This window comes from Hirundo rustica, chromosome 9, assembly GCF_015227805.2.
Source record: "Hirundo rustica isolate bHirRus1 chromosome 9, bHirRus1.pri.v3, whole genome shotgun sequence".
NCBI lineage: Eukaryota > Metazoa > Chordata > Aves > Passeriformes > Hirundinidae > Hirundo > Hirundo rustica.
Window position 1 is genome coordinate 18,119,271 of NC_053458.1, and position 14,470 is coordinate 18,133,740.

General features: G+C 37.7%; 1 protein-coding gene across 4 annotated transcripts in view; it reads right to left on the reverse strand.

The window, feature by feature from the left end:
* Positions 1 to 14,470, reverse strand: part of DPYD (dihydropyrimidine dehydrogenase) — a 350,974-nt gene that overhangs the window by 83,213 nt on the left and 253,291 nt on the right. For all 4 annotated transcript variants that reach the window (XM_040073309.1, XM_040073306.2, XM_040073310.1 and 1 more), the window contains 2 exons: positions 5,639 to 5,759; positions 4,644 to 4,763 (listed from right to left, as the gene is read on the reverse strand). In XM_040073309.1, coding sequence (XP_039929243.1) covers positions 4,644 to 4,763; positions 5,639 to 5,759 — 241 coding nt within the window. The remainder of the gene's footprint in view (positions 1 to 4,643; positions 4,764 to 5,638; positions 5,760 to 14,470) is intronic.

Genomic DNA, 14,470 nt, shown 5'->3' on the forward strand with positions numbered 1-14,470 from the left:
TCCAGACAAAAACAAAGAAACCAACAGATGACAAAGAACAAAAACCCATGGAAATTCGAACAGAAGCTCTGCTCTATTTTGCTTGCAATAGATATCCCATTGTGCTGCAATGTGATGCGTTTTATAAAACACATCTGGAATATGGAAACATTGTATGAAAGCTCACGGAAGAAACTTTTTTTTTTTTTAGATTTTAAAATACATTTCAAGGAAAGAAATCTGAGGGAAACATGCAGCTGCTGACAGTATATTAACATTTCTCTGAGAAACCTGGCAACTAATTCTGGTGTCTATAAAATACCAAAATAAGCATTTTCAAAATAATTTGTACTTACACAAACTAAAACATCTCATTCAGAGCCAGAGGTCATTATTCTTTGTGAGCATAAAAAGCCCCACAATTAGCATCTTTCTAATAAACAAAAAATAAACCTTGCAAATACTCAGCCCATGCATAGGAAGAATTCATGAGCAAATCTCATATATTCTACATTCTCAAACCTGAAATACTGCTGGATCCATTCTAAAATCTTCATAATGGAAATCAAACTCTCTAATGCTGCAAACACATGTTAACAGTTATACAGCTTGAAAAACTGTATCTTAATTTTAATATTTTTTCTTTCATCACAAGGGCTGATTTCCTTAACCATATTTTGTATGGACTTCATTAGGACAACTACACTCTTTGAGTAATGAGCAATTCCTGAAAATTTATTTTTAAAAATGGATGAAGACTGGGAGATTCTCTAAACACAATGTCCTCTCAGATAACAGGGCCACAAAAATCCACCAGGCTACCATAGCTTTTGGACTCATCCAATGCTCCACAGTGCAAATCGGAAATTAATTTTCTTCAGAAAACAACAGTATATAAAATTAAAGTGAAACTTTTCATGAAAGTATTTTTTTTTTCTCAGCAGGATAAGAGGTAAAATAAGAAGAAAAACCTGAGAGATTTTATAATGCTCGATATTTGTAGGGTAAACTTTGAATCCAGGGGGCCCAGCTATGACCTGGGCTCACACCTGGGATTTAAACCTGGCTCTCCCAAGTCAGGCTCATGTGCAGGTCAGCAGGCTGTGCTAGTATGAGTGTGTATCCTATGAGAGCTGTTTCACTTTGTATTAATAATTCAATATTTGCAGGGAAGTGGAGAAGAGAGAGACTAATCCTACAGTCTAGTAGTCAAACATCCACCTGGGATACTGGGATCCCTCTCTGTCAAAATCACCCAAGAAACAGGAGGGTAGGAAGGAGAAAACAGTGATGCCTCTTGCAGTTTAGTGATTTTCAGCTGATCAAATTAGATCAAAACAGGAAGGTCACTGCCCGAGCACCGGCTGGCAAGAAAACACTGACTGTGACAACTCAAAACTAAATGGGGTTTCAAAGTAATCCCATTAAGTCTCTCCTTCTCTGAACAATTAAAAAAAAAAAAAAAGTTAAAAAAACCCCCAGAGACAAAAGCCTGTTCTCAAAACACCTCAGGACTTGGCAATGATGTTAATAAACTTCTTTTTCTTCTTATTTTTGTTTATGTGAGATAAATCATAGGAAACTCACTATCATTTAGTAATTTAAGAGGAATTATAAAAAAAAAAAAAATCCTGCTTCAATGTCTCTCATTTAGAAAAACAAACCTCCTGCATACAGGTGCTTCTGCATGAGGCAGACAAGAAGAGAAGGGATGAAAAGGCCAAGGGGAAATTTTCTATGGAAAATATTTTTTCAGTACACGGCCATGTAGGAGGACATTTTTGAGCACTGGAGGACAGGGAGGTCTGGCAGTCAAAATGCTAGGCCAGGGTACTAACACATCTTTGTTATTTGTTCTTTGTTGGAAACTTCGGTCTAACTCAGAGGAGGGAGTTTGCACTCACCTGGAGAAGGCAACCTGCACTGCCCTAACAAACTGTGGACACAGTGAATTTATAAACCCCTGAAGAACACTGGTCCTTTAAGAGATTGACTTCCTGTCCCGTGACGTGGTCACTGCCAGCAGGCAGACACAGGGGCTGGATGATGCTGAGCGTCACCGCCGTTGAGTTAAGGCACATTTCAGACCTCACCAGGACACCCAAGGGTGCCGAGAGCTCTGCAGGGCTGGGGCCAGCTCCCGCCTCAGCCACGGTCACACAGCACCGTGAGTGTGGCACCCTGAAGGACAGGAACTCCTGCCTCACTCTCTGCACCTCTGGGCCACGTGAGCATCACTGCTAGTCCAGAATACATGCACATGGAAAAATCCAGAAAGCCTGATCCAGCTTGGCTGTGCGCTGTATCTGCCCTAGGTTTGTGCACAACAGAAGAACAATGAACCAGCTGTGCTTTGGGAAAACAAGCTGAAAATGAACCAGACTTATTGCTTCTATAATAGTGCTGTCTTTCACTTCAAAAATTAATTCTCTCTTGAGAGGAATTATTTGGAAAAAACAACAAAAACTTACTGACTCTATAATAGATAATAAAATAAAACAAATGTATGCACATCAAAATAGAAACCCAATGTGTTACGCCGAGAAGCGACTTTCATGCCAAGACCACAGAGCACTTCCCACCAAGCCTGTAGGCATGTAAGTGGTGTTCCTGCCATTCCACAGACAGGAGAAATAGAGCACGGAAAGGTCAAGTGTCTGGCTGCAGGCCACATGTCTCCGCCACGGCACAGCCGGAACAGAGGCATGGCCACCCTGCCCCTTGCTCTGACAAGATGACATGCTCTCCCACTTTTTGTCTTCTTGTAAGCATGCTAGCTCTCCTGATTTAAAATTGCTTTCCTGCTTTTGGAAATTTGTATACTGCTAGACCCGGCCACTGAGCAGAATGTATTGCAACATGCTGCCGAGCTACTGATTTTATTGGCTCCGTGGTTTTCTTTTGTGCAAGGATTTGTGGGACTGGGATCCAGTGAGGACTCTTTCAAAACATAATAAATTGACAGCATTCCCAGTATTTTATATATATTTTAAATAAGCAGATTTGTGTTATAGTAATGGTGCATCCTAAAATGTCATTTTCTCTCTCCTCTGATGCATATAAAACTTTGGGAAAAAAAATTATACTTACACATACACACTAACAAATATATATAAATAAAATAAAGAAATAACTTTTCCTTGTGTCCATTTAGTATTATAAACCACAGATGTGCTGGTACATCCTCACTTACAACTGGGCATGTAGGTACCACTGTAATTTACGCTACATACATGTTTCAAATTTGTGACATAGACACACTTCTCATAATGCAGCCATTTTACAGATTTTATTAGGCAGAATTATGGTAGGAAGGAATATTCACAAATTGCAACTTAAATGAGAAAATGTGAATGGTGTTACTTACATAAAATACTACTGCAATAGTTCTTTTATTAATTTTTAATGCACAGCACCCACTGTGACCTCCTTTATTCTTTTCCTGTCAACATGGCATGCTAGAGAAATTGAAATGGGCTGTAGCTGTTCTCTTCTTGTTCCCCTCTTCTTCCCATTTTGCATAATATTAAAATGTAACATCTTACTGGACTGTCACTGTGAAACCATTATGCAACAGGCATAATGATTTTTTCTGATTGTTATCACTTTCTTACTCTTCAGCATTCTCTAAAAAATTCCAAATTCTACGTAGTTATCTAAGGCAATAACGCAATTTGCCACTGAATACACTCATCTGAATTAAAGTTTGTTTAAAAGTCGTCTTTTGCTACATCTCCTATGGTTCTCTAAGGATAACACCAGTCACATATAAAGCAATAAAGCATATTTTTGCCTGTCTGGTCTCCTCTGATTACATTTTTGGGGTGAGGTAGGAGGCGGGTCTGATAGAATAGTGTTTGACTCAATCAGGAGGATGCCATTACTTCTTTTATGTATATTTACTGCTACCTCTATCACCAAGGAGACTAATCTCCATACCAGTAAAGACAAGAAGCTCACAGTATTGTCTTTGCAGGGCCAAGTTTATGTTGTCACAGCAACAGAGCTCACGGGGTCAATAGATTAATACATCAGTGCGCACCGGCACTGAACTGGAGTGTAAAAGTTTTGCAGCTGGTTTGAAAATTAAACTGTGAAGCCGAACTTGAAAATATGGGCTACACAAGATATTCTTATATATCTTGAGAAATAGGCTACAAAAATATGCATATATTTGCCTAATACTGTCTATCATTTTTACCATATTGCGAAGAGGAGGAAATAACCTCTCTGGAAAAGGTGCACTTGGTGGGAAGGAGGGAGGAAGGCTGAAGATTGGGCTATGAAACATATACTGCATTTGGGTTGTTGATATTTCCCCCTGCGATGCCCTTTCATTAGCCTCTGTCTAACGTGGGGCCTGACAATTGTGACAGGATGAAAAATTTGAGGAAAAGCGAGGGTCACGAGGGAAGAGATTTCCTTCCCTCTCCAGTGACCCTATCACGGTATTCTGATGCAGTGCTTTACCATTAAGGAAAGGGCAACCCAAGAGCCTTCACACTTAATCTGTTCCATCTGTCATGACTTAGAAACATTGACCAGCAGTGAGCTTTAAGGACTCAGTGCGACTGCAGACATGATATTCTAGCTCACTACAAGGACCTCCTGATGTTTTGAAAGCCTCCAAGGAAGTACCATGCATCAAAAAGGGCAGCACCTACCTGACATGCCACCATATGTGGTCCTCAGCCCTCGACCAACTGCTGGCCAAGGTGTGCTGTCTGCTTTCAGTCCCATCAGTCCTGACACAGTGTTGGTGGCTGTAACACCATCTGCGCCACCTGTGAAAGAAAAGGTCAGTCGCTTTTTGTGAAATCATGTGTATAAGAACAAGAGAGGATAAAATACAAAAGAAAACCTGTGAAACTCTGAAATAACTAGAAATTCAAATAAACAGCTGGAGAGCAAAAGCAACAAACTGCAAGGGGATGCACAGGAAAGTCCTTATGACTGATCCTGGGCTAATAAATTTAGCACTAGCTTCAAGACAGGATGCATCAGCTGAAAGAGCTGCAAGGGCTATAAGACAGCATGTGGAAATGCTGGGGCTGACAGGCAGATCTCTGTCCTTCAGCTGTGTGGGACAGAACCTACTACAGTGGTTGTTCAACACCTGAAGATACCCCAAAATAGTGGCCATCTCCTCCAGGCTTCTGTGCAGCAAGACAAAAGCAGCAACGTGACAAAGAAACAATTACCATGGTTCTAAATGATGGATTAATACACCTACTTGCAAACTTATTTGCTGCCATGTTGTATTTTAAGCTCTAAGGGGAAAAAAAAATATATATATATACCTTCAAGTAGTGAATTTTTGTTTTCTCAGAACACACACACCATTTTCACTACTAAATATAGGAATAAGGAGATTTACAGTGGTATGGTAAACATACATATATGACAGAAGTAAAAGGATGCAGGGTAACACTATACAATTTATTGTCAACAGTCTAACGTGGTTCTCTTCATATATGGCTCCTTTCTAGATGCATGAACAAAATTAGGAAAACTTTGATCACTGTGCTGATTCTAAATACATCAAACAAAATATTTTCATATTAGTTTCCGTTGTTGTTGATTATTTCAGCAACGTTCCTATCATACCCCATGCAGCAAATTAGTAAATCTGCACAACTTGCACACTGGAATCACTCACCTTCCCGTGCAGCCATTGCAATTTTCACAATATCAGTGACATTTGGGGTCAGTTTGGCAAAGAAAGGAATGTGAACAGCTTGTCTAACCCAGCGACAGATGTTCCGTACCAGCTCTGGATCCTGTTCAAATAGGCCAGATAAATATAGAACATAATTAAAAGTAATACGAACAAAAGGTATATTAAGGAAATAGAAAACTTTGCTCTAAGTGGCTATGCTGCAATTTTGTGAAATTGCACACCAGAAATGAACTTCATCTCATTAGTTAACTTATTTCAGACATACCAAGGAACTGCAAATCCATTACAGAAAGGTTAGCTTGTGAAAAAAAAATGGGGTTTTTTATTTTTTTTTTCCCCAGAAGACAAAGATATCACAAAATGTTCCCCTCCCAGAGAGAAGAAAATACCTTTTCGGATGACAGAGGCTATTTTACCCATTTATTTTAAAAAATACTTTCCAGTTTTAATGACTCACTTGATGTAACGTACATTAAAAATGAGCAGTTCCTATAAAATAATGTGAACCTGAAGCATTGTCTGATCATGCCTTGATCAGAGCAAGGATGAATCGAGGTTGCAGGGCTATCAGAATGCAATTCAGCATTTCTGAACTCTGAGAATAACTTGGGATGGCCATAGTGTAAATGAAAGATCAAAATCTTCTCTGTTAAAGCCAGAAATCGAAATCTTCAAGTGTTGGCTCTTCCTGATTTCCAGTCATTTACTTCTCTCATGGAATACATCTCACGTAGACAGTAATCAACTACCCTTTCCACTGAGGACAGCCCAGTGGAACTAACACCTGCATCTGGCACATACAAGGGTTCTTGTTCAATGTAACAATTGTTTTATTTTTCTGTGGGCAATTGATAATGCTCTTCAACAAATACCTTAAAATTTGCAATATTGATGCATGTAGAACATGGTGCATGTTCTGGTTAAAAATTGAATTGGTGCCATTACAAGATTTAGCACAAGTATTACCTGTGGGTAGGTTAATCAGTGCTGCAGCAATTATTTACATTTACTAAGTCTTTATCACCCTCTCAGATAATTAAATCTGTCATATATGAATAATCTTCTCCCATTTGGATATTGTAAAAACTCAGAGAGCTGCATTGCTATGTAGTAACTGAAAATGAGACGAGACTAAATGAAATTTAATTTAAAACAATCCAGTAGACACCAAGGCTGCCAGTCTAGTGAACACACAGGAAATATCCCCTTGTTGTTTTTCCTTTTTACACCAATGGTTAAATACAAACAAAAACCCCACAGGCTGTGTTACTAGAAAGTACACAATGCTTGACATGAATAGTAAAATCCTAAGACTTAGCTCAGGCATCCCAATAGAAATGGTGATCCCCTGCCCTGAAATATGTATGAAATGCTGCACCGGCAGTATGAAAGTAGTTGCAGCTTTGATTTTCATTTCTGTTTTGAATTTCCTTGAGGCCCAATGCAGAAATGAGAGACCCTCTAGAAGACATGAATTGTACATCCTTTATGTTAATTCTTCTCCTTAGAAATCCTTGTGATAATGTTCAGGATGTTGGCACCACATAACTCATTATGCTGACTTTGTTGTGCTTACAGTGCTGCCATAAAAATTTTTACTCCAACACACACTAATGCCTTAAAAAATGCAATTATTTTAAATCACATTGAATAACTTTTTGGGAGATGACTTTCATAAAATAAAATTTTCATCCTACCTAAGACAACTTAACTAGTTTGTCTTTTTAGTGTTTTCCCCTGAAAGTAAGTAAAGATCTTTATTTTCAACCAGTTCTACTTCTTACACACCAAGATGAACGCAATTAATGCAATGGAATGGTCTCCTATTTCTCATGCTATAGTAAACAGTTTAAATATCTGATTGCACAGAACATGATTGGAAAAAAAGCCCTTTGGAAAGGCTCACTTGTATCGGCCTTGGAAAATTTCCCATTTTTGGTCTCCATAAAATCACATGTAAATTAATAGGAAAATAGGAAAAAATTCAAGTGAAGGAGGTAAAGTCTTTCATCCTAATTCAGTTAATATTCCAGGGAAAAAAAAAAAGGAATGTTTAGTGAGTAAACACTGAAAAAATGAAACAAAACAGTGCATTGTTGCATACTAAGACAATTACTGATAGAAATTGGAAGTGATGAATTTTATACAAACAAAAATTAGAATTCCCATTAAATTTGACAATTCTGAACTGAAGCAGGTATTTCTGATGGTTATTTTTCCCCCATAATGTTTTGTCCAATTAATTTGCACATAAGATAAATCTTTTATGAAGATAATGCTGGCTAACTTTAAAAAATGTCAGTTTACCATTGTTCCACACCCAAAAGCCACACACACGTAATGCGTCTTGCTGATTCCCTTTACTGTGCGAGTCCTACAAAGGAGTGGTGCTGGAACATTCAGATGATCCATTCTTCCACCCTCCTCCTCTCCTTGCTTTGCCTCCAGACCCTCCTGCTGAGGTTTGTCCTGGTGCAGGAGCGAACATCAGAGAGCCACCTCAGCCCATCCTCTCTTCTGTCACAGCAGTGACACTGGGAGTGCCCAGCGGTCACAGCCTGAGCATCCCTGCTCCCAGAAGGATTTCTGTCATGAAGCCACTGCCTGAGAATACCAGAGCTTTTGTGCTCTACAGACAACTAATGTATTCGTAAGGAGGAATAATATCCTCACCTGGTTTTGTTTTGTTTTAATTCACATTTTCTTCTTTAGATCATGAAGAGAAGTTATTTGTTAATTTATAAATTTCATAATTCCCTGCTATACTTGCACTAAGGACTTGGCAAAACGCATTCTAAACAATCAAATGGCTGAAACCAGAAGATATTCATGTCACTGGACAAAACATTTTCATAGGAAATGAATAAACTACATTTGTATAATCCATGGGAAGTTCACCGGATGGTGCACAACCTCTCCATAGAAGCTTGCACACCTTTAGACTAAGACCAGTTTGCAGAGGTCACACAAGAACACAATTTTGAGAAAACTAAAGTGATTAGAAATAGAGAATTCACTTCTAAATGTAATCATGGACTAAAGAAATGCAGCTCAAAACTTCAGATTTCTGAGAATATTAGTTTGTCCCATTCAGTAAAGTTTTAAACTCAGGCACAAATTTAGCAAAGTGAGCAGCATGATACCAAAAACTAGTTTTCAAGAGATATGTACAGGCTTCATTTTGCCTAATTCATTTGACTGATTAAGGACTACACATCCACTTGGACTTCTGAAACACTGACCCCAATTCGCAAAATTGCTTTTTCCAATTCTTTCTTGGATTTATAAAACATTTAAGGATGAGCATATAACTCATGAAAGACTGAATCTTGAGGCCAGTAAATCATATTATAAAACATACTGTCAGCACTAATACAACATAAATATCTTTTTTTACCCCAATCTAAGTTTATGAAAGTGCCTGCAGCTTTTATCATGGATAAAGCAGTTGATGAAGTCTGCGTAGTCGAGAAATATTTTCTAAAAGGCTTGATACGTAAAATGTTACTAGCTGTAAAAACACCTGGGCATTTGTATTCACAAAACCAGCAATATGAACTAAATAAAATATTATTCTGCTTAATTTAGTAGAGGATTGTACTGCTTTTGGTTCAGAGTCTATCACGTTGCTAAAAATTACCTTCTTTCATTACACATAACTGGGTTTGTTGGTTCTCCCATTAATAATGATACAGTGTGATTGTAACAGAATGTGTTGCACGATTTTGCACCGTGTGTCAATCCAGAAGAATGAACAAATGCTCCAATGGACTGTAACATTCATTGCCAGAACACTTTGTTTATCTACTGTGTTTTAATTTTTTTTAAACAAACCCCATCTAAATAAAAGCTTGGTAAAATTATCATTGGCTAAAACATAATATTGATTCATGCACTGTACCTACAAGAATCTGTTGGTAATTTAACACCATATAAAGTCTCTTTTGGAATAAGCTGTACATCAGTGTGTCTTCTGTCTTCCTGTTAATCAAATAATGCTTGTTTATTCCAAAGGCACAGGAGATTTGAATGTTACAGGGGTTGTCTTTTTACTTCCCTAAGCAACAGTACAGAATCATTTTCCCTGAATATTCATTATAGCCTTGGGCTAGTGAAGCTTTTAATCCTAACTACTCATTGCCAATGGGTAGATATACTAGAGGAAAAACAACTATTCACCTTTTTTTTTTCCTAAATGATCACATGATAAGCTTAACTACAACCATAACTATAAGTCCTCAGAAGTTAAAGCAGCAAGTTGTCTACTGATTGCATTTGGCATCAGTAATGAGATGAATCCCCTGTCCTACCACCCCCGAGGCAGACACATCCTGCATGTTTAAAAAGCAGCGTGAAAATGCTGTGCACAGAGTAGGTCACCTCTCCTTGTGTTTCATGGAAAGAAACAAAACCATGATGAGATTACCATGGAAATGTCTGGCTGCAGATTTTTGGAGATTTTTATTGTGACCTATTTTCAGTGTTCTTTCAGGGCCCTAATTTTTGCACTATCCTGTTACTGCACAATCTTTAAACTGTGATCAGAACACCTCTCTGAGGTAGAGAATTACTATTATACTGTTCAATAAATGGAGAGAGGAGAGTCAGATAGCCTCAGGTGCACCTCCCACAACTCACCTTGCTTTGGTGACCAGTTTTGCAAAAGTCATTTGCATAAGGACTTGAAAAGGGTTGTCTGGCAGAAAACTGCACCTGATTGTCTGGACTGCCTTAAACGATGAGATATTTTACACATTAACAACAGAAATATTTTTAATACTTGGATTTAAATAGATTTTCAGAGTTTTTCAATTATGCAAAAAATAGAATTGCAACTACTTTAGGATAATAAACGTGTTTGTTAACTATGCAAATTCTCCTCAGGAAGCACATGTGTGAGTGCATATACATACACCAGTGTGCATACATATAGAGAGAGAACACAAATGGGAGTCTGAAAAATGTCATTTAAAAAAAAAACAAAACAAAAACCAAAAAACAAACCACCACCAAACCTGTTCAAAATTTTCCCCAAGAACTTCATAAGAAAGGTTAAGACTCAGCAGAGCACATTAGTTGATCTTGTCTAACTAGTACTACAGAAAATGGACCATATCTTGCAATTTTCAGGTTGTCCCTAAATAATGGTGGTGGTACTGCTTCACTAAGAACAGGACAAGGACACATACAGTTGTGGAAAGAATGAAAATGAAACTTTTCTCAGACAAAATCCTGACTTTACATGTGTATGAAGGCTTCATTACATAGACCTATTGGATTTATCACCGCACCTCATGCTGATGATTTGTGCCGGTCCATTATTGTGACTGTGATGATGGGAGGTTCTAGAGGGAACAAAATGTGTCGCAAGATGCAGTAAGACCTTACATGTAAAGTCCTTAAACCTCATCTATCACTGACTAAAACAACCTAAACAATAAAGTTTCAGAAATTAAAATACTTTCTTGTATTTAATGCAAGAGTAAGCCAAATCTTCTTCATACATGTCAAATATTTGGTGGCCACAAGACTATTCTGATGTGCATCTGTTGCCTATGAATTTTATGGCTAAATAATGCATTATGTCAGCATGTTTGCAATTTTAAGTGCCGATACTAAGTTACAGAAAACTTTTTTTTTTTTTTTTTTTAATTTAGCACACATGAAGCTGACATGGGATTTCTTATATACAGCTAGGCAAGAGTAGGCAAGTGGCATCAGAAAGTTCCTCATCAGTGCATCCTTCTCATGGCAGATTTTATTTTCTGTACTGGCTCTTCAGAAAGAAATCTTGTATTCCTGTTGTATCTATTAGCACTGCAAGAATTTTTGACATAAAAAAATGTTCTACAGCTAACTTCTCATTCTGAGCAGTAGATAGATTTTTCAAAATAGTACCTATAGCTATGGGAAAAGGAGGGAGTGCTTTTATGATTACAAGAATGGTGTAGCACAAGGAAAGTTTTTTAGGTGAGAACTTGCTAGACTCAGCTGTTAAATTTAATACATGTACTAGTCTCACTGTTTGACTCAACAATAGTTTACTAGGGAAGAGTTAAACCTATCCTCAGTCAAATTGCTATTCGACGGCCCAAGAGGACTCAAATGCACCCTAATCTGAAAAGCCAGAAAGGAGAAGAGGATCTTTCCCCATCTACTGGCAATCTCCACGCAGCCAGTCAACTTTCAAGACCACCCTACTCTCCCTCCTAACACTACAGTGGCACTACCTGCCACAACCTGCGGCGTGGACAAGCAGGGGCACGATGCATGTGGAGCAGCTTTATAAAGTGAGTAATGATCTTAATGATCTTTCCTGCAGATCCCTCATATATTCAATCCACTCTACCAGCTCAATGTGTAGCTATGGATCTGCATCTTTTAGAGAGATCCCACAAACTGAAGGAGGACATACTAGTCTTACAAGCTGTTAGTTTAAATATATCTACCCCATATTTCTCTCCCAGATTAAATATGGATCCAGAAAAGCATTAGGAAATCATAACTTAAAACAAAAAAGCCCCAAACCAAAACCACCAAAAATGCCTGACTCTGTGTGTGAAGACCTACTCCTTTGCTATTCACTAAAGTATGAAGAAAAAGTAAAAGTATGGGAATTCCAGCTTAAAGCATGGCAAGTATCTGTAGCCTCCGGCACATACATGTATATATTTGTGTGTGTATTTTTCTACTTATCCTTTACACAGCTATCTCTTCTTCCTCATATGAGAGGCCCAACATTTTCTTCATAAAAATGTCCCAAAACCTACACAAAATTTCCACAGTACCTAAATACAGAATTACAGTCAATCCCTATAGTAGGAGTCACCATTGCAGAATCTTGTGGTTAATTTTACTGCCTTCTTACATCCTAGAAAGGAGCAGTTTGGGCTGGCCATTTGTCCCATTTCAAACTTAATTAAAGCTAACAATTTGTTTAAAGCCTGTCAAAATAAGGGAAGGATTTCCCAGGACAGAAGACGAATAACTCTCCACTTCTCATCTGGAGTAAAAAATTCTTCCTCATTTCTCAGGAAATTTGACAGCTTTTGGTCAACTTCTATTGACCGCAGCTGTCAAAAAGAAAGAAATGAAGCAGTTTAACCTAAGGCAGGAATAACAGTTTTCATGGTTGTATGTGAAGCTATCTATATATATTAGGAAAAATTTAAAAACTGGCCTAAATTACATCAGAGGCTTTGGGTTAGCCTGGCCAGCTTCACAAAAATGTAGCTGCTGGGTGAGAGCTTATATCCCTCCAGCAAGAATCCATGATGTGACGTGATGCAAAACCAATGCCACACAATAAATTTTAGAGATAATGATAGAATTCAGGACTCTTTCCCTGTCAATACTGTATTGCTTTTTGGCATAAGATCCAAAGTGTACTAGTTTAGCCAAAAAAAAACCCCCAAACCACCCAAACTCCCAGAATTCAAAATCTCATTAAATATCTTCTATAAAATGGTACAGGAAAATCCCATTCAGGATAAAAATTAAAACCATCCAAACATGAATAATTTCATATTTTGTTTTAGGAGAATAAAAGTGTTTCATCCCACTGAAGCCTTCAGCTTTCATTAATTAACTTGTACTTTGAAACAAGAGGTCTTTCCATTGTGAAGGGAGATTGTAGAGGTAGGGGTTTTGGAAGCATTTCTAAAAGATCAGAGATTCATAGGAGAAAAAATTAAGCAAATTCCACATAGTTACCATTTAACTAAACTACCATAGCAACAATGTGCATTGTGACTATTGTTCACTGATTTAATTCAAGGACATACTTATTTTCTACTCTCTTACACAATTTAAAATGCTCCTTTCTTTAAAAATGTCTTTTGAAACAAGCCTACTGTGTAAATGAAGACATTTATGTTGTTTTTACAGAGCAAAATGTTCTCTTTATAATCTGAACAAAAACTAATATTTTTAAACTGAAAGGATATCATCTGACTTACATAACTAAGCATGTCCTACCCATGAAACAAGCTTATTTTGCTTACAAAATAGTGCATATTAAGATGTGGAAGAATAGCTTGGAAAATTCCCATTCATTTTTGCAGACTACATTTGTTCTTTTGGTTATAGATTTTTCAATTAGGCAAAAACATTACCACTTGAAGACCATGCAAAGACTATAATTCTATCTTTTAATTCAATTTAAAAACAAACAAACAAACAAACAAACAAACAAAAAGCTACAGAGAGTAACAACTCCCAAATCACAGATGTTTTTGCCAAAGTAAAAATCTACATGAGAACTGAGAGACCTGACTGAACTTTCTTTTTCCTGCGGTAAATTATAAGAACTAAAAAACTCCTGTCACCCAGCTCCATTCCTAGATGCTTGGACTTTATTAATTTAAAGTAAAGCTGCAAGCAAGATGTCAAAATTTGATCAGCTGCTCCTTCAGATCTGTCACTGCAAGATCCACTCGGGGGAGCCTAATTGAGATTCTCCTTTTCTTCCAGTGATACCGATGTGTCACTGGGCTAAATCAAGTCCCTCTGGATTAGGTCCAGGTTTTGGTCATGGCTGAACTGAGAAGTCATAACTCTGAGACTCTGTCTATACTGACAGAGATAATACTGGGCATTGAGAAAAGCCAACAAGAGACCGGGGTTCCTACTTCTCTAAGGAGTCACAGACTCTTCTCAGACTACTTTGAAAAACTGAAAGAACAAATTGGTGTACATTAGAAGACACAGAAGGGGTTTCTAGAGAATGAGAATTTCAATAAATTTTTCAATTTTAGCAGATCCCTTTCTCCCTTTTCTGTCTTACTCTCCTTCGGAGTCACAACTATTTCC